Source organism: Canis lupus, chromosome 13, assembly GCF_011100685.1.
Source record: "Canis lupus familiaris isolate Mischka breed German Shepherd chromosome 13, alternate assembly UU_Cfam_GSD_1.0, whole genome shotgun sequence".
NCBI lineage: Eukaryota > Metazoa > Chordata > Mammalia > Carnivora > Canidae > Canis > Canis lupus.
The window spans coordinates 375,138-403,028 of NC_049234.1; the positions used below are offsets into that span (position 1 = coordinate 375,138).

Sequence of the window (27,891 nt, forward strand, 5' to 3'; positions counted from 1 at the left end):
TGACTCTTTCTGGATCTGTATGCTCAACTGCCAAATTGGAATGATTATTTCTGCCTCTCTCTCAGGGTTGCCAAGTGGCACAGGGAAAGACAAAAGTTGAAGTGCTTTGGGAACTTGTAAATTGCCATTGACCCCAAAGGTACTCTTGCTGGGGTCTTACCTCCCCCCGTGAGACTGCCCTGGATTGAGGAGAAGGCTGGGGTAGCAGCTTGTCTTGCCGCCTGAAGACCTACCTCCGAGGGCTGAGCCTGCTTCTGTTGGAGGAGCCCTAGAGATGGGCCACCCTGGGAGAGGTCAGACTCATGAGCCCCAAAGGCTGCTGTCAGACTCTGGCAAGAGGAAGGTGCTGACAGGGATCTGGGCCACAAGCCACAGAGCCCTGGAAATCCTAGTCCAGCCACCACAGGCGAGTCTGTGGAGGCCTGTTGGCACCCCCTCTCCCCTAGCTTGACTTTGAAAGGCAGAAAGCAGCCCTGAGCAAGGCAAATGGAGTGTTGTAATCTACTCAGGCTGCCATAACGAAATACCATGGGTTGGGTGGCTTAAACAACAGCAGTTTATTTTCTTATAGTTGGAGAAGCTGGAAGTCCAAGATCAAGGTGCCAGCATGGCCATGTCCTGAGGAGAACCCTCTTCTTGGCTTGCAGATGGCTGCCTTCTTGCTGTGCCTTCACATGGCAGGTGGGGGGTGGGTGGGGGGTGAGGCTGTGGTAAGAATAAGCTCCAAGGACACAAATCCCATCATGGGGTCCCTACCTCATCTAAACTTAATGACCTCCCAAGGACCCCACCTCCAAATACCACCACACTGAGGGGTAGGGCTCCCAAGTATGAATCTTGTAGGGGGAGGGGGCCATAATTCAGTCCATAGCAGGGAGTGAGGGGAGAAGACCACCTTCACCCTCTGTGTATTCACATTATAGGAACAGAAGGAAGCCTCGAGATCTTTCATCTCTTTTGTGGAAAACAAGCACAAGAAGGAAACTGGTGTCTCCAGGCTGGCCCTGAGGGTCAGGGGCAGAGGCAGGACCAGAACCCAGTCCGCTGGTTCAGGACCTCTTGCCCAGAGTGAGATACCCTCTAAAAGCATGTCTCAGCTTAGCTAGGTTTTGGTTTGTCTGAGCAAAAACCGTTAGAGAGTTAGCAACTGATTGGCTGTTTCTAGTTTTATTATAAGAAACACCCAAAAATGGTTAATCCTCTCCATCAGCCCTCATTCCCCTCTTGGCAGGCTACCGCAGCTTTTCCCTCTGGGGTCAATTTGGTTTTAACATCCTCCTATGTGGAGCCACAAACACAGGATGGCCATCTGCCATCACCACAGAGGTGCAAGTCCATGGAACACACGATCCTGCAACGGCTGTGCCACGGGTGGATGTGACTCACTGGATGTAGAATCCAGATGTGAGGGCACTGTCCCCACCAGCATGTGAGGCTGCCCACTGAGGGGCCTAAAAACCTGTGCTGTGTCCTGAAACCTGTAATCACCCTGATCACATGTTGTAGGACCTGTTCATGACGGGGCTTTACTGAGGTGCGTGGACCTGCCTCCCTAAGGATGGAAGGAAGAGGATTCTTCTCTTAGAGGGAACATATTTTCTTGCCATGTCCTGAGATTTTCATACATCCTCTCATCCGTTTCTCTTAAGTGGTGGTTACCAGTAGTTTGTCCTCACTCTCATCTCTGGATTTGAGTCTGGGGACTACCTTGGTCCACTTGTTTTTATTCTTCGCAGGTATTTAGCCTGCACCTGTAGTGCACTGGGCACTGGGTCTCCCTGAGGCTGATGCCAGTTCAGTTTCTGCCCTGAAAGATTTCAAAGTTTCTCAGGGAAGAAAGCTATTAAAAAACCTTTCATGTGATCTGGGGAGAAGAGGTGCCACAGGAGACGTGAATAAAGACGTGAGGGGGACCCTCAGCCAGTCTAGAGAGTTTCCGGGGAACGAGATAGTTGATCTGACATCTGGAGATTAAGGCATGAGCTAGCCAGAGATGGAGGGAATTATGGTCTGAATGTTTGTCTCCTCCCAAATTCATAGGTTGAAGTCCTGACTTCCAAAGATGACATTAGAAGGTGGGGCTCTGGGGTGATTAGGTCATGAGTATGGGGTTCTCATGAATGGGATTAGTGCCTTAATAAGAGATCCCACGGAGGCCCCAGTCCCTTCTACCACGTGAAGAATCAGGAAGAAATCGACAGCCTTGATGAGGGTCCTCACCCAACCATGCTGGCACCCTGATCTCAGACTTCCAGCCTCCAGAACTGAGAGCTATGAATCTCTGCTGTTGACAAGCCACCCAGTTTGTGGTGTTTTGTTAGAGCAGCCAGAACAGCCTAAGACAAAGGAGGAGGAGCTTCCTAGGCACAGGAAGCAGTGTGCAGAAGGAAGCCCAGTTGCAGTGAGTGAACTGAAGGAACTGGAGTGTGCTGGGTGTTGAGTACTGAATGCCAGAGGACAACAGGTGAGCCCTGGACCTGGAGGGGCAGGCAGGACAGATCACCACCAGCCGTTAGAGTTACATGAAACTGTTTGCAGGCCTGGCCTCCCTTGAGAAAACTATTTTATTTTGTCTTCTGAGAATCTTCCAGCCTGAGTGGACTGCTGAGCTAGGACGACCACCACATGTGCCACTGGACCAGGAATCACAAACCTGGTGGATTTCTGGTCTAATCAGAACTTGGCCCCCAGCAGAGCTGACACAATTCACCTCTGCAGATTAAGAGACATTGGGAAAGTCACTTCCCCTCTCTGTCCATCCTTTCCTCAGGTCTAAAATAAAGGGTTGGACCAATAAATCTCCCAGGTCCCTTCCAGCCCGAAAGCGAGAATAGTGCCTAGCAAAGAGCAAGTGCTACAGAAACACTTGAATGAATGAACTCCTTGCTAGGGTTCCCACCACTCTCCCTGAGCTGAAGGCACCCCATGACTGTGAGTCGGGGGTGGTGGCTCCCTTTAACTGTTAGTGAAAACACTGAGGTACCGTCCTGTAGGGGAGCATCTGACTCTGGGCAGAAGCTGACTCCAAGTTAGCAGAAGCTGACTCGGTTGAATGGGAAGCAGCTAGAACCTGTAGTCAGGAAGTTGACTACAGTATATTTTAGGCATTTTCTAATTTACCACATGTGGCTCCTTAAACTATGAGTGACCCAGAATGGGTCATGCAGAAACTGGACATTTTGCTGAGAAAATGTGAAGTGTGCACTCTGCAAGGCTGGTGTGGGGGAGAGTGAGGACCACCCAGCATCCACCCTCCACATCTGCACATGCAACTTTTTTTTTTTTTTAAGATTTTATTTATTTATTTGAGAGAGAGAGCATGAGCTGCAGTAGGGGCAGATGGACAAGCAGACTCCCTGCTGAGCATGGAGCCTGATGAAGGACTCAATCCCAGGACCTCATGATCATGACCTGAGCTGAGGTCAGATGATCAACCAACCGAGCCACCTGGTATCCCTGCATATCACATGCAGCTGTTGATCTTGGGGTCATGAGTTCAAGCCCCATGTTAGGTATAAAGATAACTTAAATATAAAATCTTTAGGGATCCCTGGGTGGCGCAGCGGTTTGGCGCCTGCCTTTGGCCCAGGGCGCGATCCTGGAGACCCAGGATCGAATCCCACGTCGGGCTCCCGGTGCATGGAGCCTGCTTCTCCCTCTGCCTGTGTCTCTGCCTCTCTCTCTCTCTCTCTGTGACTATCATAAGTAAATAAATAAATAAAAAAAAAAAAAAAAAAAAAAAAAGACCTGAGCTGAGATAGAGTCAGATGCTTAACTGACCAAGCCACTCAGGTGCTCCCTCAATAAAATCTTTAATAAAATAAAAAAATAAAACCTCTGCACACAACCCCTGGGAGGAGGGTCTGGTTACCCTTAATTTTCAGAGTAAGAAACTGAGGAAATGTTTCCTTTTACTCACCAGGCATTACAGGGGGCACTGGGAGCTGCAGGAGGGAAGGGCGGGCACAGTGAATGTGTGGTCTCCTGATCAGAGCGCACGTGAGCACAGTCCAGGGAGGACACAGGTGAAGACCCAGACTAACACGTGACTTCCTGTTCAGTGACAGGGTGCTATTACCAGAGGGGCCGATGCCTACTGCTTTGAGGCCCCATGTGGGGAGGCCTGGGAAGACCTCAGGAAATGGGAGGTGGATAGGGAGGAAGGAAAGGCAGGGGAATGGCTGTGCAGACCATGATGGTGGGAGGGCCCCTGGCTTGGTGCTGAGGGGCTCACTGCAAGACAGTGCCTAGCAGTGGGAGGATGTAAGAGTGGGCCAGGAGAGGCTGGGGGGATTCTGGGTCCTTTTCAGGACCTAAAGCAGAGCAAGGGAGTGATGTGAAAATACTTGCATTTTGGAAAGAGGACTTAGGACGAGGGAAGGGAATGGACTGGAGGGGGTAAAAGAGAGTGTGGAAATCAGTAGATGATGCAACAGCTCAAAAGAAAGACAGTGGTGTTTGGTTCTTGATGGTAAAGGTGCAGAGTAATCTAGACACATGAGAAGGTCTCTGAACGTAAGGTCTGTGTCCACCACCAGCGTCTCACCCCTGGTAGTTTATATTGGAATCAACTGTGGGCTTTTTTTTTTTTTTTAAAGATTTTATTTATTCATTAGAGAGAGAAAGAGCAGCGGCAGAGGGACAGGGAGAAGCAGACTTTCCTCTGAGCAGAGAGCCCAACTATAGGCTTGATCCCAGGACTCCAGGATCATGAGCTGAGTGGAAGACTGATGCTTAACTGACAGAGCCACCCAGGTGCCCCACCTGTGGGGCTTTTAAAACATCCAGACACCCAGGCAGCATTCTATACCCCCTGAAGCCGAGACTGTCTTACACTGATATGACTTCATTAGAGGACAACTTGGAAATATTTATCAGCTGTTAAATGTTCATACCTTTTAACTAGGCATTTCTGCTCCTGGATATTTATCTTCAGATATGCCTTTACATTGTGCCCATTACAATATTAGAACACTAGGCACCACCTAAATGCCCATCCAATAAAACACTGACTAAAATGATGGTGCAGGTTTAAAAGTAAGGATGTAGAGAGTCAAAGGTGAGAGAGAGGCAAATGTTTCATTCTAAATCGTTTGTTCTCCATAAGAATTTTTATTTAAATTTTAACATTTTTAGAATAGGTAGTGGGCTGGGGCACCAAGATGGCTCTGTCGGTTAATTGTCTGACTCTTGATTTCAGCTCAGGTCATGATCTCAGCATCGTGAAACTGAGCCGAATTGGGCCCTGCACTGGGTGTGGAGCCTGCTTCAGATTCTCTCTTTCCCCCTCCCTCTGCCCCTCCTCATACTGTGTGCACATGCTCTCCCGCAATCTCTCTCTCTCTCTCTCAAAAAAAAAAAAAAAAAAAAAGAAAAAGAAAAAGAAAAGAAAAGAAAAGAAGTGAAGGGTTAAATGGTCTAAGAATCAAAGCAGTATGAAAAGACACATTGAGAAGCTTTACTCCCCCTTTTGCCCTCCCATCCCATTCCCCACCTCCCTTCCTATCAGCAGGGCGTGGAGCTAGCCTCCAAGGTGGCCACCAGTGTTCCCATCTGCTGGTATTCAAACGAACGCTTGTGTGGTCCTCTCCTTCGCTGTTGGTCTGTGTGAACCATGGTCTGTCACTTTTCAAATTAAATTATAAAGGAGATTGTGGCTGCCATCTCGAGTGCTCTTTCTCATTTCTTGGACCATTTGCTCTCAGAGAAGCCATTTTATAAGCTGCCCTGTGGAGAGACCCACATGCTGAGGAACCTGAGCCTCCTCCCACTAATCGCCAGTGAGGAACAGAGCGAGGCTTGCCAATAAAGATGTGAGTGAGCTCGGAAGCCCCTCCTGTTGCTCCAGCCCACATCTTCAGTGCAGGTCTTGAGAGTTCCTGAGTTAGAACTACCCGGCTAAGCCACTCCTGGATTCCAGACCCCCAGAAACTATGTGAGACAGTAAATGTTGTTTTAAGTGGCTAGGTTTGGGGGTAACTTGTTACACAGCAACAGACAAATAATACACTATATTCACTAGTTTATTCTTTATCCTTCATGTTTATTTATGTGAAGAAAAGCAAATATAAATATACATGTTTATTTCCTCCATTTTCTTACCCACACACACAAATGGTGTACTATATATACCCCATTCTGTGCCACTTTTTCCCCTTCACTCAATGATATTTTTGGAGATTTTATATCATTACATAGAACACATTCTCATTCTTTTTACAGCTGCTTAACTCCCTTATTGCTGGACATTTGGATTGTTTCCCACTTTTCATTATTACAAACAATGCTGCCATAAATAGCTTGAAAGTACATCCCCTCATATGGTACCAGGGTATCTGTAGAAGAGAATTCCAGAAGTGAAGTTTCTAGGTCAAAGGTATATTTTCTAACTTTGGCAGATACCCCACCTTAGGGGGAATATTTAATATTTTTGAATTTTGAATCATGTGCCTGTTCTGTCTTTTAAAAAAGTCTAATGCTCATGTGAGGTGGAGAATTCCCACTGCTCTAGTCTCCACCAATTAGCTGCTCTGAGGGGACAAGGAGGAAAAAGGTTAAAAATCCAAACTTGCCATGTGCTTTAAAAGCATGCACCCAATAAGATTTCAAACAGCTGCTAATGTGAACACTGAGGAGAGCTCAGAAACTGAGCTGGGAACTCCTGTGATGGTCTGTGGCCAAGGGTGACGTGGACAGTGGCTTTGGGCTCAGATAAAGGAAGGCCGCCCCCATCTGCTCCGTGCAGATGCAGACCACCATGGCTCAGGGGCCGTATGGAAAGACTCAGCTACTCTTCACGATGAAAGCCTGACATGGAGCCAAGAAGACAGGACAGGGCATGGGGAGAAACTCCAGAAAGAAGGGGTGTGCTGGGGATGTTAGCAGGGACAGGTATCTGTCTGGATTATGGCTTCACAAGGCTGGCCTGAAAGAGTTATTGCTGTTTTATGTTGGAAAATGGAGTATTCTTAATATAAATTCACAGGAAAAAAATGCTCACCTCCACAGCCAGCCAGCTGTGTGTATTGTGGATCACTCAATTGTATTTCCACTCAACACTACGTGAAGAACTACCCCCAAGCCGCTGGGGAATGTTGTGCGTTAATAATGAGTCTAGATTGTGCCCAGAGAAATAAGTCATGTTCAGAGCAAACAACACAGTCCAACTCTGCTTTGACTCTCTTCTGCAGTTATAATTTTGGTTAACATAATATTTTCCCATTGTTCAAAGATTTTGGCAGCACTTCTGCCCAAAAGAAGACAGGCAAAATTCCCTTCATGTTTGAAAGCTTACTTTATGATATAGCAATGCTATGTAGTTGGGGAAAACATGGGATTTATTATCAGAAGATTACATTTTGAGCCTAGTGCTATCACATATTAGCAATTGATCTTGGCGAGCCATTAATCTTCCCAAACCTTAGTCTCCTGGTTGGTAAGTGAGACTAAGAACAGTTGCCTCCACTACCCCACAGGGTGGTTCTCAGGACTCCCCTCCAACAAGAAGTACTGCAAAAATGCCTTAAAAATAAGTGTATGGTCCGCTTGATTATACCAGTGATTATGTACTTGAGAGCCTTTATCTTCTGACTTCAATGGCTATCCATTGGAAGATTCTTCTCGATCTGAAATGATTGAGTTGACTCCCAGAATTGTGTATCATTCTTTTTTTTTAAAAAGATTAATTTAATTTATTTATTTATGATAGTCACACACACACACACAGAGAGAGAGAGAGAGGCAGAGACATATGCAGAGGGAGAAGCAGGCTCCATGCACCAGGAGCCTGACGTGGGATTCGATCCCGGGTCTCCAGGATCGCGCCCTGGGCCAAAGGCAGGCGCTAAACTGCTGCGCCACCCAGGGATCCCGTGTATCATTCTTATAAGAAGTCATTTCCCACATTGTGCTCAGTATCAGGCTTTTAAAATATCAGCTTAGTTTTCTCAGATTCACAAACAGAAGCTGCCCCGGCCCTGTGGATGGCAAAGCCATTCTTTTTACTCTACAGCCTCCGTCATCCGTGACTCTTCTCTCATATCCATATGAGGATGGCCTCTTCGTATCAAGCCATCAGCAAAGCTTGTGGGCTCTACCTTCAGCATACAGCCAACAGTGTGACCGTGTGTCACCATGCTGGTCGGGGTGGCCTCCATTCTCCCTCCTCACCCACCACATCATGTATGCCTTTTACAACAAAGACGGTTCATGCCACCCACTTCTCAAGACCCTCCAGTGACCCTTTCTCATTCAGATTCCACTGCTGCCTGTGAATCCTAGATGGTCTCCCCTGTGGGCCTCACTGACATCATCCCCTGCCGGGCTCAGATGGCCTGGGTCATGCCTGGCTCTTGGCCTTTCCTGAAACATGCCACACACACTCCTACCTCTGTGATTTGCAAATGCTGTTCTTTGCTGAGAGTGCTGTTCTAACCAAATACCACACATTCACTCATCTTGTCAGGGCTCTGCTCAGTGGCACCATATCTTCCTGCAGCATGTAACATAACATGCCCTCCCCAGCCCAGGGAACATCATCTCTCCCCTATCCTGCTTTGCTTCACAGCACCTTTTGCATCTGATAAATATATATATATATATAAATATAAATATAAATATATATATATATATATATATATCTGTCCATTGTTTGTCTTCCCCCTTCCTCTCTCCCTCACCTGCTGCCCAATGTAAGCTTCACAAAAGCAAAACTGTCTTACTCATTGTTAAATCCCCAGAGCCTAGAAGAGTACCTGACTCAGAGTAGGAACACATGAAATAGTTGACGACTGGATAAATAAATGGAGAACAGATTACCTAAGTGTGACACATACATACATACATAAGTAGATAGGTGGAGAAGTTGATATTACAGCTAGATTATAGCCAATAAAGAGTAACTTATTTTTTAATATTTATAGGCCATCTGTCTCTCTTATATATTATCTTTCATGTCTTTTGTTCATTTTCCCTATGGAAATGATTTTATCTTATGTACTCTTTATGAAGAATTTTTGCTCATAGACATATTTTCTGTTTTGAAATGTGCATTGTGGGATAAGACACTGCTTTAAGATATCCAAAATGTCTTTTAAGATTGAGTAAGTCACTAAAAAAACAGATGAAATTAAGTCACTGATGTATGAACCATTTCCTTCTGTTTTATTAATTCCAATTGGATTCCCAGAATTGGACTCCTGTGCTGTGGGAGACCATGGCTGTGAACATTCATGTGTAAGCAGTGGAGACTCTTTTGTGTGCCAGTGCTTTGAAGGGTATATACTCCGTGAAGATGGGAAAACCTGCAGAAGTAAGTTTTTACTGGAGTTGTCTCACATTACTGTGTCTGATTTTTGCATAAATTCTACTATCCTGATCTCTGTTTAAATCAGCTACTCTCAAAAGCCAATGCCCCACGATGATTCAGTATAATGTGGGATCCTGGATGACATCAGAAAAATGACATCAGGTTAAAAACTAAGGAAATGTAAATAAACCTTCCATGTTAGTTGGTGTTAATGTATCAATATTGGTCCATTGATTGTAACAAATGTATCACACTAATATAAGTTGCTAATACTAGTGGAAACTGGGTTTGGTGTTTTAGGAACTCTGCGCTATCTCCTCCATCTTTCTGTAAATCTAAAACTGTTCTAAAAAATAAACTCTGTTGAAAGAAAACACAAACAAGCAAAGAAATGGACAATGAAAAAAACGTAGTGCTTAGGACTACAAGAGAAGTTGCTCATTTTATGCCCTGTGGCAAGAAACAAGATCTAGCAGCTTCTAGCCCTGCCATTTATTAGCTGGGCAAGTTGTTTCACTTCTCTGAGCCTCTGTTGTTGCTGGTAGCACAAATCTCTCAAAGAGACCACCGTATGATGAGTCCATTCTTCTGTTTCAGAAAGCAAAGCCTCTTAGATAGGGCCAAGATGCATCTGGTTAATCAAAGGGAAGTATATAACCCTGAGCAAATGGTTTTCATCCCTATCGGTCATCTTTCCCTCAAGTTTCTCAAAGCACTTTGCAAAGAACAACTCATATGTGACATGTTTGAAGAAGAGATAGGTAATTGGAATTATTGCTCTCATTTTCCAGACAGATAGGAAAGGTAAGGCTCCAAGAGGTTAAGTGATTCTCCAAAGCCATGTGTCAGGGACAAAGCCAAAATTAAATTTCAGTACCACTAATCTAAACTGAGTTTTAATCTTCTAAGTAACCATATCATACCAGTAATGTTCCTTTTGCTATTAGAAACTGAATCTACAGAAAGCCAATGACTGACTGATTCCTTTTGCTATTAGAAACTGAATCTACAGAAAGCCAATGACTGACTGATTGCATTTAATGAGATATTGAAGTAGGTGCTGGTTAGTAGTGCTGCAGATGATAATGAGGAAGTTTGAAGAGTTAGCCTAAATTAGAGCCGTTGAACTTCATCCTCAATTTTTACTTTGCTCCCATGGATCACTGAGCAAAAGGGGGCCTGGAGCACCTGGTGGCTGAGATGGATGGATCTTCCAAGGTGAAGCCCGGGGAAATTTTATGTTGGTAAAATTGTGTTAACTTGCTCCCCTGCCCTCAGGGAAAGGTGTCTGCCAATCAGTAAACCATGGCTGTGAGCATATTTGTGTGAACAGTGATGAGTCGTACATCTGCAAGTGCCGGGAAGGATTCAGGCTTGCTGAAGATGGGAAGCGCTGCAGAAGTAAGTGGTCTCCAGGTAGAGATGAACTCTTCTGTCTGCTGGACTGGAAAGTTATATAACTTCATTTAATATTTAAAATCTTCCCTTATGAGCAATGTTACAGTTACAAGTTCCTGCCATAGGTGCTCTGAGAGTGTTTGCTATCGATCCTTATAGGATACCCTTAGTTTTTCAGGACTTTCTCAGTCAGGGTCCTGAGTTGTCAGGCTCTTTGTGTCTCCATTTCTTCCAGTTGCTGGCCCTTCCATGACTACTGTGTGGATGCCCACAGCCTCCCACAGAGCCTGGCTAATCATTGGACAGACTTAGAATCTCTGCCAGCAATTATCATGAGGATCACAGGATAATTACAGCGCTTTTGCTTCTCACAAGACCTTAGAAATAAGGGAAGGGGACTAAGGGCTTTTTCTGTGGGTTTTATTTATCCATTTTCTCTATCATTTGCTTCTATAGGTCACTCAGAACAGATTCTGAGAGTACTTAGAAGGTATATTAATCAGTTTCCCTAGAGAAATAGAACCGACAGGATGTAGGTGTGTGTGCCTATAGACAGGGATGGAGAGAGAGAGAGAGAGAGAGAGAGAGAAAATCCACTATCTGCAGGGCAGGCCAGCAGGCTGGAGACCCAGGAGAAGCTGGTGCAGCTCCTTTCCAAAAGTAGTCTGTAAGCAGAATTCCTTCTTCCTCAGGTGGTGGTGGGGGCTTCAGTCTTCTTTCTCAGAAGGTCTTCAACTGATTGGAGGAAGCCGACTCTATGGAGTGTACTCTACTCAAAGTCTAATGATTGAAATGTTAATCTCATCTAAAAAAATACTTTCACAGCAGTATCTAGACTGGTGTTTCATGGGCACAATAGCCTGGGCAAGGTGACATAAAATGAACTATCACAGCACAGAAAAAGAGAGCGAGAGAGAGAGAGAGAGAGAGAGAGCACACATGAGCTTGGTGAAGTGGTCACTAGAAGAGCACAGGGCAAGGATTTTTCTCCACTGTGAGATTCGGAGCTGCTAGTCCCTATGAGGTGGGGGTTTGAAACTGTCTCCTTGCTTTAGTGGCACTCTGCTCCAGTGGGCAGGACGGGTCTTTTTTAGTTTAGGCAAAATCAATTCACTAGCTTCTGAAGTTGATTTGGGGGAATTTCCTCGCAGACTCCTTTGAGGTAACTTGGGACCTCCTGCATGTCAACAAAGCCAGGTTAAGAGGAGCTCACTGTCCTCATTCCTCCACTGGGAAGAGGGGCTCCTACCTTGAACGAGATTTTCTTTTTGAACAGTGGACTCCCGGGATGCCAACAGGGCCCTGGCCTGACTTTGCAGATCTCCCCACACCATCCTGTTTTGCCTTCACACTGCAGTGTTCTCTCTGTGGAGACCATGTCTGCAGTTCTGCCCATTGTCTCTGCCCAAGCTGTTGATGATTTTATTTCTATGAATGCAAGTGTACACACATGCACCATTTATTCATGCAACATATTCTTTGCTTAGTAAATTGGGCTGTTGTATACCACGCCCAACGTCCACTTCTGGAATTTGATCACTATATCAAATATCACCATTCCCACTTCTAGGGAGATCTGTAGTTACCAATGCCAACTTTATAGGAAACTCCTCCTTCTTGGGGGCTAATGACAGAGAAGAGCTATATAGGCTTTCATGTGACGGAGGAGGAGCACATGGGAAACACGTGTCTCAGCTGTGCCATCAACTTGCTGCAAGACCTCAGGTGACTCTGTGACATGTTTTGAGTTTCTTCATGTATACACTGGGTATAATTATTCCTGCTTTTGTCTTCTTACAGAATGTTGTGAAGATTAGAGGGCTGTAACTACTCTGAAGCATTTAAAGTACCTCACACATGAGAAACGTTCATTAATTAAAACTATAGTGTTTGGGATGTCTATGGGAAAAAAAATCAGTAGTTTGGGAAAGTCAAAACCCAAAGCAACATTAAATAATTCTAAAAATTAATAAGAAATACAGGATACCCAATCACCCATCTAACCATTCAGACCTGTGGGGGCTGGGGCTTTCTGAGAAGAGCTTCTCCCTTCCCACGCCCTATCCTGAGTATTAGAATGAAAAAAGGGCATATTATAGAGGAAGTTTAAACAGAAATGGTTTTTATAAAAATGGATTACTTCTGTGATCGTGACCTGATGTGACCATACAGTCTAGCTCATTCCTGCATGGATGAGGTTGCTCAACTCCCTACATTTCCCTCAGGGAAGGATGTCTGCAAATCGACCTACCACGGCTGTGAACACATTTGTGTTAATCATGGCAACTCCTACATCTGCAAATGCTCAGAGGGATTTGTTCTAGCTGAGGATGGAAAACGGTGCAAGAGTAAGTGATCTGAACTTGACTTTCTGCTTTAATTTGGTTTGGGAGCAATTGCTCTTTGGAATATTTTCAGGAAACAAATCCTTCACCTCTGCTTCTCCCATAATGGAGCTTAACTGAGGCACCTATGGAAAAACTTTTGGTTTTAATTGACAGTAAATTTGCTATCATCCAAAAGGCTGGAGTGATCTGAGGCTGAATGAGCATATCTAGATGAGAGATGTAAGATTTGTCCTCTGCTCTGTGCTGGGGAATTACATTCTGGGCTAAAATGAAGAGGAAGATAAAAAGAAAGAGAAAGATAGATCTAAGTTTAAACATTTAAAAAAGCCCTCTAAAGTAGCAGGAAAAAAAAGGAAAATTATTTTGTGAGCTCAGAGTAGAGAAGACCTTTCTAAACATGACATGAAACATACAAACCATTTTTTAAAAGAAAATGCATAGTGAGAGATTAAAACTGATATCTTTTTTTAAAACCTATTATCAGATCAAAAAGGTTGATGACTCCTCATGTTGACAAAGGTATATCGTAATGGCAGTTATAAACTTATCACTGTGTGTCTGAATCAGTACAACCATTAGAGAGCAGTTTGGTAATATTTTAAAGGCAGTTCCACTTCTATTTGTATTAGATAAATAGACATGCACACACATACATACATATACATATGTCCTTTTGTAGTGTTTAAATTCTGTTCCATGTGAATGCATTATTTTTTAGAAAAAAAATATTTTTAAAAAAAGGTAAGGACAAGCAAGATTTAGGAGGCAGCTTATACTTAGTACTTGTACTTAGGAAGTTCAGTACTATGTCAAGTGAAAAATAAAGGAAGAAACTGGGGAACTTTGTAGAAAAAGACTTGAGGAACCATTCCAATACCAAAGTGACAGTTACTTCTTTTGTGATTTATATGACACCCACAGGGAAAGAAAGAACAGTGGTCAGAAGCTATAGCTCAGCATGAGGACAAAGACACTGTCAGGGAAGCTGCGTGATTAGTTAAGATCATGAACTTTGGGTCAGACAGACCTGGACTTCAACCCCTATTCCTACTACCTGTGTGACCTTAGACAAATTATTTAACTTTTCTGAGTCTCAGTTTCTTCATCTATAATATGAGGAATAAACTTCAATAAAAAATATATATAATACGAAGAATAATGCTTCACAGAATCGCCATGAGTAATAAAGATCATGTATTTAAAGGTGCTTAGCCCAATGCTGGCACATACTAACTGCTCGAAAAATAATAGCTATTGTAATCATCCACAGCAGAGATGTCCAGAGGTGGGGGCGTTAATGGCGAGATGATCTCTCCATCATGAGAGGTGTTCAGATCCAGGCTGAATGGTTACTGGGTAGGGCTATCCTAAAGATGTAAGCAACAAGAGGGCTGTACTGGTCTTGTCTTTAAAGATCTTTAAGGTCTTGTCCAACCCTGGAATTCTGAAACTCTGTGAAAATTAAATTCTGAAGGCAAATCACTGCTCCATTGCAATCTCCTTAACTATGAAAGGAAAATGCTCAAATATGGTTGTAGCGACCCTCCTGCAAACAAGTAGCCAACCAAGGAGCCATCATTCTTCCTGGATCAGAGAGCACAAATCTGGGACTTCTTGCCCTTATGTTCTTCCCCTTTATCCAGCATTCTTACTTCCTGGAGAAGCCTTTTGTGCCTTTTGATGCATAGAGGCTGCAAGTACTGATTTTGTTCTGTAAGAAAAGAGTGTGTGGGGAAGACGACAAAAGAGACCTGCTCCTGGAAAATTATTCCAGTATTTCTACAATCTGCTGGAGAGCCATGTGCAGGCCGCCTGAGAGTCTTTTGTTGTTGTTGCTGATTCAAGAATAGGCTGTGAATGTAAATGAAGCCCTGAATTGGCCTTTTCTTCTTTCACTAATAAATGGTCAATAAGTTGAATAATAGGGATAAGCACTTAATGGGAAAAGAGAAGAATTCAACCCCCTAACCACACACACACACACACACACACACACACTAGCATATTATTTGGAGGCCACACACAGAAATAATTTTGCTTTTGTGTGTCCTTACTTGCTTATATTGTTGTGCTCGACTTCCAAATATTAGACAACTGCTTGATATGTGAAAGACAATGTTATAGTACATACTGTAGATCGTTTGAAGTGAGATCATTCATTTGGGATTTATGCAGCTCTAAATAACAAAAAGTCTGTCCATACCCAGATTCCCAGATTGCTTAAATATTCGCATAGAGCTTTCCTTTCGACCATTTGACTTGCCTGAAGAGCTTCCATACAGATAAAGAATTCACAGTGATGATTCATTTCTAAGCTTCAATGAGTTGATAGGGTAGTTACAGGTATGCTACCCCAACACCACCACCTCCTTCATTTATTCTGTCAACAAGCATTTACTGAACAACTATTGTGTGCCAGGAATGGGGGTACAGAAGTGAATAAGACATGGAACTTGCTGAGGAGGAACTGGCAGACCAGAGAGGCTGACACGTAATCAGGTAGCCAGTGTGCCATGTGGAGTACCGTACCGACTACACTGGACTGGAAACAACTTCATGTCAGGGATTTTGCCTTGGTCACTATTGCAATCCCACTGTGCCCGCTGCCTTGTGTGAAGTAGGTACTCAAGAAGCAAATTTTTGTTGAATAAATTAGTAGTTGCTAGGAGTACAGAGAATAACTAATCCAAGCGGCGTTACTAGGAAGGCTCTCTGGGAGAGATGACAGCTGAGCTGATTTAAGAATTTCCTGCTCTGCTCTGTGTCAGAATGCCAGCACTGGGGTAATGTCACCCTCCTGGAGTAGAGCTGCAGGAATCTGTGGGTGCTGTCAGACCCTACAGTGTACTCTACACACAGTCCCTCCCAGACTTGGCTGTCAGTGACACAGAGTACAGTGTGGACCTAGTTTCCCTGACAGTTTGTGTCACTCTGGTGGGTGATTTTGTTTGTGAAAAATGCTATTTTTATCAATTGAACAAGCCACTGAGAAAGGCAAATGTGAAAATTACTGTGGCTTGTGACTCTCCCCACCCCTCACGGAGTCCTGTGTATTACCTAAGGAAAGGGGCCTCTCCAGAGCGGCTCTGCCTCCAGCTGGAGCCTGCTTTTCTTGTACTCTGCCTGCGTCGTGATCACGTAACCATCTCCACTTTCTTTTCCTTCCTGAGGATGCACTGAAGGCCCGCTTGACCTGGTCTTTGTGATCGATGGGTCCAAGAGCCTCGGGGAAGAGAATTTCGAGATTGTGAAGCAGTTCGTCGCGGGCATTATAGATTCCTTGGCGGTTTCCCCCAAAGCCGCCCGAGTGGGGCTGCTGCAGTACTCCACGCAGGTCCGCACGGAGTTCACCCTGGGAGACTTCAGCTCGGCCAGAGACATGAAAAAAGCCGTGGCCCACATGAAGTACATGGGCAAGGGCTCTATGACGGGGCTGGCCCTGAAACACATGTTTGAGAGAAGTTTTAACCCAGTGGAAGGGGCCAGACCCGTGTCCCCCGGGGTGTCCAGAGTGGCCATCGTGTTCACGGACGGCCGGGCCCAGGACGACGTCTCCGCGTGGGCCCGCAGAGCCCGGGCCGGCGGTAAGAAGGGGCGGGCGGGCGCCGGGTTCCAGAGATGCTCCGCGGGGTCGGGCGCTGCGCGGGGTCCCAGCTGGGGAGCGGCCGCCTGCGGAGCCCCCCCCCCCCGCCCCGGGGCATCCCGGGCGCGGCCGTGAGTCCTCCCCGCCCGGCAGGGCCCAAGCACCGCCGCTCGCTCTCGCCCTCGATGCCCCGAGGAGGCCGGTGCAGGGAGAGTCCTGCTCCGAGGGGCTTTCACCGATGGCGTTTTCTTTCTTAAACTAGTGCCTCAGGTGAACCCTCGGAAAGCACAACAGCCTTACGATAGCGAATGCCCTTGTGCTTGTAGGAGGCCAAGGCTAGCTTTTGAGAAAATCAAAACGCTGGAAGACATTATGACTAGGTTCTTCCTCCAGAAAGCAAAGCCTCTTCGAGCTTTCCTGACTCGTGTGTCGTGGTGGAGGGGGGACCTGGGAGTTACTTTAGTTGTGCATAGATGTAAAGTGCGACAGAGGAAAGTGGACCTCAGAAAAGGAAACCCAGGGACGCCCCGGGGGCTCAGCGGTGGAGCGGCTGCCTTGGGCCCAGGGCGTGATCCCACGGTGCCGGGATCGAGTCCCGCATGGGCCTCCCTGCATGGAGTCTGCTTCTCCTCCCTCTGCCTCTGTCTCTGCCTCTCTCTGTGTGTCTCTTGTGAATAAATAAATAAAATCTTTAAAAAGGGAGGGGGAGAAACCCAAAAGTCAGGATAGCTGGTAGAGCTAGAGTAAGGCAAAGTGACTGGATTTCTTGGGGAAATGAGAAAATTTGAGGTTTTAAAGCAGTTTGCTTGAAAGCTGCTTTTCAAGAATTGTGGAGGGCACATTGCTCTAGCGAGTCCTATAAGGAGGGGAACGGTGTACCGACAGGGCTTCGTCTCGGAGGTGATGCACCCAGTACCTAGACCAGGCCTGGCACATAGTAACTGTGACTAATACTTGCTGAGTAGATGAACAAGGACAGTGAAGTCCATTCCTCTTCACAGAAAGGCTGGCGCACTCTGACACTCTTTGTGAAGGCAGCTATTTTATTGGGATTGTGTACCTCACACTGACTTCTTTTTCTCTAGCCCAATAGAATAGTAGCCATGAAAAGTGTCCTGTTGTGAACCCTCTGAATGGACTGTAAAGCTGGCTGCTCAGACCCTGTTCCTCTGCTTTCCTAACTTGAGAACTCAGATCAAACCCATGAACCCCTCCAGCCTGCATTTTTAAAGTGTACTGAGGGAAATATCTTGTCTCCAAAGACCATGGTTATCCCTTTTATGTGTCTCATTGAGATCAGCCTACCTTACTCTTTTGCCTACTCAGATCCCCACCAATCACCCAAGGGCAGATCGTATGAGAAACTGTTATTTATTTGGTTCTAAAGTCAACAGAATTTGCTAAAGTGACATCCTCTGGATGAATTTAATTACTCCTATGCCTAGCTAATATTTTTTTCAAAAGATAAAATAGTAGTTATCCTTTTTAGGAAGTTTGTATCAAGTCACTGGGCTCCCAAATATGTTGAACTTGCCTATTCATCCAACACAGACTTACAGCAAGGCATAATTCTTGCCCCTTGGCTTAAGGAGCCATTTGTGTGTGTGTGTGTGTGTGTGTGTGTGTGTGTGTGTGTGTGTTTTAATTCAGCCTAATGAATTAGCCAGAACAAGATATCAGTCCTAAGAAATGTTGAAAATGGGAGTGAATTTAAGTTCTTACTGTGTTTTAGTTTCAAGCAAGGCATATAGGGAGTAAGTGAGTCTAATGACTTTTGTTTAGAAAAGCTTTTGGAATACAAACGATTTTAAAAACATATTATGAACAGCTATATGCCAATACATTAGGCAATCTAGAAGAAATGGATTCATTTCTGGAAAGCCACAAATTACCAAAACTGGAACAGGAAGAAATAGAAAACCTGAACAGGCCAATAACGAGGGAGGAAATTGAAGCAGTCATCAAAAACCTCCCAAGACAAAAAAGTCCAGGGCCAGATGGCTTCCCAGGGGAATTCTATCAAACGTTTAAAGAAGAAACCATACCTATTCTACTAAAGCTGTTTGGAAAGATAGAAAGAGATGGAGTACTTCCAAATTAGTTCTATGAGGCCAGCATCACCTTAATTCCAAAACCAGACAAAGACCCCACCAAAAAGGAGAATTACAGACCAATATCCCTAATGAACATGGATGCAAAAATTCTCAACAAGATACTAGTCAATAGGATACAACAATACATTAAGAAAATTATTCACCATGACCAAGTAGGATTTATCCCCGGGACACAAGGCTGGTTCAACACTCGTAAAACAATCAATGTGATTCATCATATCAGCAAGAGAAAAGCCAAGAACCATATGATCCTCTCAATAGATGCAGAGAAAGCATTTGACAAAATACAGCATCCATTCCTGGTCAAAACTCTTCAGAGTGTAGGGATAGAGGGAACATTCCTCAACATCTTAAAAGCCATCTACGAAAAGCCCACAGCAAATATCATTCTCAATGGGGGAAGCACTGGGAGTCTTTCCCCTAAGATCAGGAACAAGACAGGGATGTCCACTCTCACCACTGCTATTCAACATAGTACTGGAAGTCCTAGCCTCAGCAATCAGACAACAAAAAGACATTAAAGGCATTCAAATTGGCAAAGAAGAAGTCAAACTCTCCCTCTTCACCAATGACATGATACTCTACATAGAAAACCCAAAAGCCTCCACCCCAAGATTGCTAGAACTCATACAGCAATTTGGTAGCGTGGCAGGATACAAAACCAATGCCCAGAAATCAATGGCATTTCTATACACTAACAATGAGACTGAAGAAAGAGAAATTAAGGAGTCAATCCCATTTACAATTGCACCCAAAAGCATAAGATACCTAGGAATAAACCTAACCAAAGAGGTAAAGGATCTATACCCTAAAAACTACAGAATACTTCTGAAAGAAATTGAGGAAGACACAAAGAGATGGAAAAATATTCCATGCTCATGGACTGGCAGAATTAATATTGTGAAAATGTCAATGTTACCCAGGGCAATTTACATGTTAAATGCAATCCCTATCAAAATACCATGGACTTTCTTCAGAGAGTTGGAACAAATTATTTTAAGATTTGTGTGGAATCAGAAAAGACCCCGAATAGCCAGGGGGATTTTAAAAAAGAAAACCATATCTGGGGGCATCACAATGCCAGAGTTGAGGTTGTACTACAAAGCTGTGGTCATCAAAACAGTGTGGTACTGGACAAAAACAGACACATAGATCAATGGAACAGAATAGAGAATCCAGAAAGGACCCTGAACTTTATGGTCAACTAATATTCGATAAAGGAGGAAAGACTATCCACTGGAAGAAAGACCGTCTCTTCAATAAATGGTGCTGGGAAAATTGGACATCCACATGCAGAAGAATGAAACTGGACCACTCTCTTGCACCATACACAAAGATAAACTCAAAATGGATGAAAGATCTAAATGTGAGACAAGATTCCATCAAAATCCTAGAGGAGAACACAGGCAACACCCTTTTTGAACTCGGCCATAGTAACTTCTTGCAAGATACATCCACGAAGGCAAAAGAAACAAAAGCAAAAATGAACTATTGGGACTTCATCAAGATAAGAAGCTTTTGCACAGCAAAGGTTACAGTCAACAAAACTAAAAGACAACCTACAGAATGGGAGAAGATATTTGCAAATGACGTATCAGATAAAGGGCTAGTTTCCAAGATCTATAAAGAACTTATTAGGGCAGCCCCAGTGGCGCCCAGGGCGTGATCCTGGAGACCCTGGATCGAGTCACACGTCGGGCTCTCTGCATGGAGCCTGCTTCTCCCTCTGCCTGTGTCTCTGCCTCTCTTTCTCTCCCTGCATCTCTATGAATAAATAAATAAAATCTTAAAAAAAAAAAACTTATTAAACTCAACAGCAAAGAAACAAACAATCCAATCATGAAATGGGCAAAAGACATGAACAGAAATCTCACAGAGGAAGACATAGACATGGCCAACATGCACATGAGAAAATGCTCTGCATCACTTGCCATCAGGGAAATACAAATCAAAACCACAATGAGATCCCACCTCACACCAGTGAGAATGGGGCAAATTAACAAGGCAGGAAACCACAAATGTTGGAGCGGATGCAGAGAAAAGGGAACCCTCTTCCACTGTTGGTGGGAATGTGAACTGGTGCAGCCACTCTGGAAAACTGTGTGGAGGTTCCTCAAAGAGTTAAAAATAGACCTGCCCTACGACCCAGCAATTGCACTGTTGGGGATTTACCCCAAAGATACAGATGCAGTGAAACGCCGGGACACCTGCACCCCGATGTTTCTAGCAGCAATGTCCACAATAGGCAAACTGTGGAAGGAGCCTCGGTGTCCATCGAAAGATGATGGATAAAGAAGATGTGGTTTATGTATACAATGGGATGTTACTCAGCCATTAGAAACGACAAATACCCACCATTTGCTTCAACGTGGATGGAACTGGAGGATATTATGCTGAGTGAAATAAGTCAATCGGAGAAGGACAAACATTATATGGTCTCATTCATTTGGGGAATATAAATAATAGTGAAAGGGAATAGAAGGGAAGGGAGAAGAAATGGGTAGGAAATATCAGAAAGGGAGACAGAACATGAGATACTCCTAACTCTGGGAAACGAACTAGGGGTGGTGGAAGGGAGGAGGGCAGGGGGTGGGGGTGAATGGGTGACGGGCACTGAGGGGGGCACTTGACGGGATGAGCACTGGGTGTTATTCTGTATGTTGGCAAATTGAACACCAATAAAAAATAAATTTATTATTAAAAAAAGAAAAAGAAAAGCTTTTGGAGTAATTTTATATCCCTGTTGAAATCTAAGGTTGGTACTTTGGCTTATTCTTTCTTTCTGACTTGGGGGATTCTCAGTGGTCTGCAGATTTTCCTTTTCAGCTTAGCACCTCCTCATAGTCCTTCCAAGAGGTCCTTCTCCCCCACCCCCTATCATTAAAAGGTCCTATCCTAAAAAAAATAAATAAAATAAAATAAAATAAAATAAAATAAAAGGTCCTATCCTATATACCCTTAAGAAGTAGAAACTAGATTAAAAGGTCATAATTTGACCTGCTTCTTAGAATTTTCCCAGAAGAGATTCCCATTTAGTAAGTCATAAGATAGTACTCCTTTCTCCTTTATCCCCAAGGCTAATTCAGGGAAAAGTTGAAGATTTGGCTGAGCAACAGGTTGGTGGTCTAGAAGCCTTCCCTAGAAGCCTCACCTTCCTCTTTCTTGGAACCCCCTCTTTGGTTCATAGGGCCAAAGTAAAAATGGTAGAGAGATAAAGGGAGGTTGACGTGGATCCCTCAAGTCACAGCATGGAATATCAACCTGGCTTTGGGTGCGGGGCACACAACCTCCAGGCCCTGGGAATGCAGCTCTAACTACCTTGTTCTTCATTTGCTCTGCAATTTAGGCATAACTATGTATGCTGTCGGGGTAGGAAAAGCTATTGAGGAAGAGCTACAAGAGATTGCCTCTGAGCCCACAGACAAGCATCTCTTCTATGCCGAAGACTTCAGCACAATGGGAGAGATAAGTGAAAAACTAAAGAAGGGTATATGTGAAGGTACTGTGGCCTGACCTCTGGCCGAGCTCCTCACACAGGGCAGCACGAGCCCTTGGCTGAGAAATTCCCAACCTATTCCTCCCAAGTGCTTGACAAAGTGCCTCCCTGGTGTTCAGGGCCAGTAATGCCTGGAAACACTAAGCACAAAAATGGAACCAGGAAGAGAGAAGACCAAATTAGCAGCTAGCACTGCGTGAGCACTAGTTCTGTACTGAGCGATGTGATCAATGTTTTGATAGACCAGCATACTTAATCCTCACAAAACCCCTATAGAAGCGATCATTTAACTAGGTTTACACACATCACAGAGCTGAGGCACAGTTTCAGGAGATGCCTGTAATTGGAGTGGAAAGGGAGTGGGGAGGGTAGTCCTTTCAAATGTGAAGAATGCCTTCTTGCAAGTACTTCTATTTACAGAACACAAGACTGCCCTGTAGAATCTAGATTGTTCTGTCCGAGAGCTCTCTTTGCTAATCTGCACTACACTCACTGTGCCAGGAGGCTCACTTAGAGCAGTTCTCCCCCAACACCTGACCTCCCTCCTCTCCTCCCTGTTCAGTCACCAATCAAATCTCAAGCCAAGTGCTGTGTTTTACTTCTCTAAAGGAAAGAACAATGAGCCTGAGGCGGGAGGAGAAGGGGATGCAGAGGGAAGGCCTTTCAAATTTCCAAAAGGGAGGGGGTAAGATTTCACCTCTAGGCTGTTTCCTTCAAGCTGAAATGCCTGGTAGAGCTACTGCTACGGAGCAGCAGCTTAGTCCTTGGTCCACTGGAACTTTTTTCCCACCCTCCCTCCTGGACATGACATTTTTGGGGCTATTGTTAAGTAAGATGCATTGAAGCAGTCTAGATTTCGTGTACAAGAGAACGTCCCTAGTGTGGTCTTGGATTACTCTAGAAACCAGTTGCTTTTTGAAGCAGTGTTAACCAAATAAAACCAAAACACCCTGGGTGACAGACAGCAGGTAGGTGGGGAGCTGGGATGAGCTTCTGAAAGAACACAAGCATGCAGACAATTGTCACTCTCTTTGGTCATCTTTTTCCTCTCAGCTCTGGAAGACTCTGATGGAAGTCAGGACTCCCCAGCAGGGGAACTGCCAAAGAGGGTCCACCAGCCAACAGGTAAAATTCTAAAAAGCCAACAGGTAAATTTTTTAAAAGCAGTGTTTCTAGAACCTTTGGTGGATGCTTCCACCATGGTTTCCCCCAGACAAAAATCATTCAGAAGTGAAACTCAGTAAGATTTGGATTATGTCAACTATGGCTTTTTTTCCTCGGTCACACAGGAAACCCGTACTCTACACTTTAAGCCATATTTGGTAATAGCCCCTCTCAACTGACAGTCTTTTGCCTCAGTATGTCCCAAAGCAAAGCTGTGTACCACGTGCTAGGAATACCAAGTACCTTACTCTGACCGCTGATGGCTGTGTTATAACCACAACCGTGTTAGGCAGGTTTGACTTCAGTTTTCTTTCTCTTTACAGAATCTGAGCCAGTCACCATAAATATCCGAGACCTACTTTCCTGTTCTAATTTTGCAGTGCAACACCGGTATCTGTTTGAAGAAGACAGTGTTTCACGGTCCACACAAAAACTTTTTCATTCAACAAAATCTTCAGGTAATTCCCAAAACAGTATTGCTGTCAGGTGATTCCATATCAGCCTCTTAGCTGGTCAACAGACTTACCCACAAGGAGCAAAGGAAAGGAGGCAGTAGGAAATAGAACAAGGGAGAAGAGTAGGGCCTAAGTGAAATGAGAACGAGAAGAATTAACTGAAAGACACTGGGGTAGCCTCCCATGTAGTCCACACTCGTGGCAGCTGTCAGTGTTGGAAGCCCATGCAGCCCTTTCCTGGTATTTACTGGGTCTGGCTGCATGGAAAAGTTGAACATTTCTTTCATTTTGGTTTCTGCTGATTCAGTCCTATTATTATGCATCTGGGAAGTCTGGTGGGTTATAGAGGTGAGTGAATACTTTCCATGTGCTTTCTCAGGAAGTCCTTTGGAAGAAAAACACGATCAGTGCAAATGTGAAAATCTTATAATGTTCCAGAACCTTGCGAATGAAGAAGTGAGAAAGTTAACACAACGCTATATCCTTTTCTAACACGATGCTTGTGTGTGACGTAAAGAATTTCACCAAACTTCACAAATATTGTCTGTGGGTATATATTAAATGAAGTCATTTTCATAATGTCAAGAAGAGTGAACTCCCAGAAAGGAGTTTCTTCTTAAGCAGCCTGCTAGGTGTTTGAGGGCCAAGAGCAAACCAAGCTTCGTGGCAAGAGTCAAGCACTCAGTTGCTATCTGCTATTCCAGGGATCTAGCAGTGAGGCCAGCTAGCCAGCCAGCCAGCCAGCCAGCATGCAAAGAGAAAATAGACTTAAAATTTAACTCCCCTCAAAAACCAAAACAAACAAAAAAATTTAACTCCCTTTCTGCTGAGAGGAAAAGCAGGACATGTACCAGGTCTGATGTGCATCAAAGGTTCAGTAAGTCTAGGCAAAGAATGTAGAATGAAGAAGTTTCAAACTCCGTCAAAATTCCAAACCTTTCCTTTGGCCCCAAGCCACATTACAGCCACTGTGGTAAGTGTGTAGTTTCTTTTTTTCTTTTTTAAGATTTTTATTTATTTATTCCTGAGAATACACAGAGAGGAGAGAGAGAGGCAGAGACACAGGCAGAGGGAGAAGCAAGCTCCATGCAGGGAGCCTGACGTGGGACTCGATCCCGGGTCTCCAGGATCATGCCCTGGGCTGAAGGCGGCGCTAAACCGCTGAGACACCAGGCTGCCCGTGTGTAGTTTCTAGAAAACTGGAGTTTTTTTGTTTGGCGACAGAGATCTTTCATATCAGCACTCTAAGATGAAACATTCTATCAAGGGGGCAGCAGAACCCAATGATTCATTAAATCAATTATTACACATAAAAGGAATGCTTTGAGATAATGGAGAAATGAGGATTCAGTGTTTTTATATTGCCAGCTGTTCTGAACTTAAAATTACAGTAAGCTTACTAAAGCTGGCTCATCTCTATCTCAGCATGCATCAACTAGCCTATAGGCAAAAGGTTGAATTCTGAACCCTCTCTGTGCCAATGGGGTTATATAATAAGGAACAAATGTAGCAATTCCCTTTCTGAAAGCTGGAAATACGCTCCCCTAAGAGAATCTGACAGTGGTTAATGTAGGTGATGAATCCAGGCTCATTCTGCCAACAAGGGGACAGGTGGAGGGTATTAAGGAACTTACATGAAAACACATGCTTGTTCTAATGCCCCCTCCTCTCCCTTTCCCCACCCTGCTACTCAGCAGGGTCTACTTCTCAAAACTAAGGAAGTTATATATAAAAGAACATAGGTCAGAAGTCTTCAAGGCTGCTACCCTTTGGCCATATCTGGGATCAGGGTTTAAAGTCCCTAATCTCTCTTCTCTTGTGACATCATCTCTTACTCAGACTGAATCCTTCTCTTCACTACATTCCCAACATTATCACTTCTGGGTCCCAAAGGTGCATTATGGCAAACTAATTTACAGGCAACACAAGTATGAGTAGAATCTGAAAGACTTAGAGTTTTGGGGTGCCTGAGTGGCTCAGTCAGTTGAACCTCCAGTCTGTGATTTTGGCTCAGATCAAGATCTGAGGGTTGTGAGACCGAGTCCCATGTCAGGCTCTGCGCTGAGGGTAGATTTTGCGTGGGATTCTCCACCTCCCCACCCCTGCTCCTCCCCTACCCGCACATGGTCTCTCTCAAAAAAAAAAACAACCCACATTTTTAACTGAATTATTTGGCTTTGATATTAAAAAGTATTTAACCTGAGATTTATAGTCTTGATAACATATGTTAAATGGCTTACTATAAACCTTCAAGTCAGTTTAAAAATTTTTCAAAAAGGGAAAAAGCCAAAGGCTTGTATTTTTCAGTACAAATTTTTATATAACTAAATCAAAAAGTTTTATTTGAATGCAAATAAAAATAGGCAATTCAGATTCCTCTTCCTTAATTAGAGATTTACTAGAAGAAATGACACAAAGAATGGAAGCCCTGGAAAATCGCCTGAGATACAGATGAAGATTTGAAATGTTCTACATACTTGTACATCATTCTATCAAGGGTTACAGTGAAAGCAGTTTGGAGCGTCAGTGCTCAAGCTGTGATTAAGTCTATAAAGTTGTAAAGTAAAACATAACTAGTACTGATAGCTAGTTTGCTATAGAACAAAGAGCACGTCCTTCAGAATCCTAAAAATGAGATTATAAAGTGAGAACAAATAAGCTATGCAAAATACTCTAACATATTGTGGACATGATTTGCTTTTGCCTTGTCCCATCTTCGAGTGTTGTGATCGCATTTGACTCAAAATATTTTTGTTTGCAGTCTTCTGTAGAACACTGGCCATAAGAAAAGCTATTTTTTTGTATTGGATTTTTACCTTGATGTATGTATATGGATGTATGCATAAAATCGTAATACATATGCACTCGTATAACAAATTGATTTTTTAATACAATATTAAAATTCACTTCAGAGAATGGTATTCTGTGTAAAATTTCTAGTTTAACTTTACATACAAGGTGTGTGTATATGGGCAACGGTAAGTATGCATTTGAAAAAAAAAATGTTGAACCTTGCTGGCAATCAGGAAAATGCAGGTTAAAACAATCAGCTTGGCAAAAATTAGTATGTCTGACTAGTGTTGGCAAGGATGAAGAAAATGAGGTTCTTGTACACAACTAGTGAGAATGCAAATGGGCATGCTCTTTGGATTATGTGTCAATACCTAATAAAACTGAAAATGCACAAAACTTGCACTCCAGCAACTGCACTCACAGGCATCTAACTAGAGGACTTGAACACATAGGAGGCCTGTACAAGAACGTTACTCAAGTTTATAAGTCACAAAATGAAAATAGCCTAATCATCCGAAAGGAAACTGATAAAATTGTTGTTTGGTTCCTACCTCAGGCATACCATATATTTAAAAGGAATGCACTAGATATACATGTACACATAATAAAACTCAAAAACAAATATGAATTTTAAAAAGCCAAAGGTAGGGGCTCCTGGGTGGCTTGTTTGGGTGTCTGGGTCTTGATTTCGGCTTGGTTCATGGATCTTGGGGTCCTGGGATGAGAACTTGTGTGGCTCCGAGCTCAGGGAAAGTCTGCTTGGGGATTCATTCTCCCTCCTGACTGCCATGAATGGTCTCTAATAAATCTTAAACAAAAAAAAATGAAGACTCCCAAAATGACATCCTTCCCATGGAAGTTACTGTATTTGAGGCCAAATGGTGCTTTTTAAACAGAACACCTTCAGTATGCTTATGTTTAAATATTTCAAGGTGAGTGTTTTTTATCAGAATGTCCTCCCGAAAGCCAGTGATGAGTGGGAAGAGCATTTCCTAAGTGTCAATCTTACCTGAAAATCATCTGATTCTCTCCAAATATAAAAGTTGTGATTCAAAGTACTAAACTTTCAGTTTGTATTTGTATTGGAGTCCTCTAGTTGATCATGAACAGGTTTTGACTAGGAAGTACTGATTTGGGTTGGCACCCCTTCAGAGACAGACTCCCAGCTCAGGCATTGCCTCCTTGGCTCAAGCATCCTTTGCTTTCTGTTGAATCTCAGCTCCCTCTAGTGGC

At 43.9% G+C, this 27,891-nt stretch overlaps 1 protein-coding gene across 6 annotated transcripts in view; it reads left to right on the plus strand.

Annotated features, from left to right (window-relative positions):
- MATN2 (matrilin 2) overlaps nt 1-26,786 on the plus strand; it is a 146,203-nt gene extending 119,417 nt beyond the window's left edge. For 2 of the 6 annotated variants that reach the window (XM_038555136.1, XM_038555132.1), the window contains 9 exons: nt 9,179-9,310; nt 10,586-10,708; nt 12,931-13,053; nt 16,224-16,637; nt 22,097-22,249; nt 23,300-23,371; nt 23,734-23,868; nt 24,245-24,343; nt 26,265-26,786. In XM_038555136.1, the coding sequence (XP_038411064.1) occupies nt 9,179-9,310; nt 10,586-10,708; nt 12,931-13,053; nt 16,224-16,637; nt 22,097-22,249; nt 23,300-23,371; nt 23,734-23,868; nt 24,245-24,343; nt 26,265-26,320 (1,307 nt within the window). In that variant the 3' untranslated portion in view covers nt 26,321-26,786. The remainder of the gene's footprint in view (nt 1-9,178; nt 9,311-10,585; nt 10,709-12,930; nt 13,054-16,223; nt 16,638-22,096; nt 22,250-23,299; nt 23,372-23,733; nt 23,869-24,244; nt 24,344-26,264) is intronic. The other 4 variants (XM_038555137.1, XM_038555133.1, XM_038555134.1 and 1 more) reach the window with 3 other exon arrangements.
- The last annotated feature ends 1,105 nt before the right edge of the window (nt 26,787-27,891 follow it).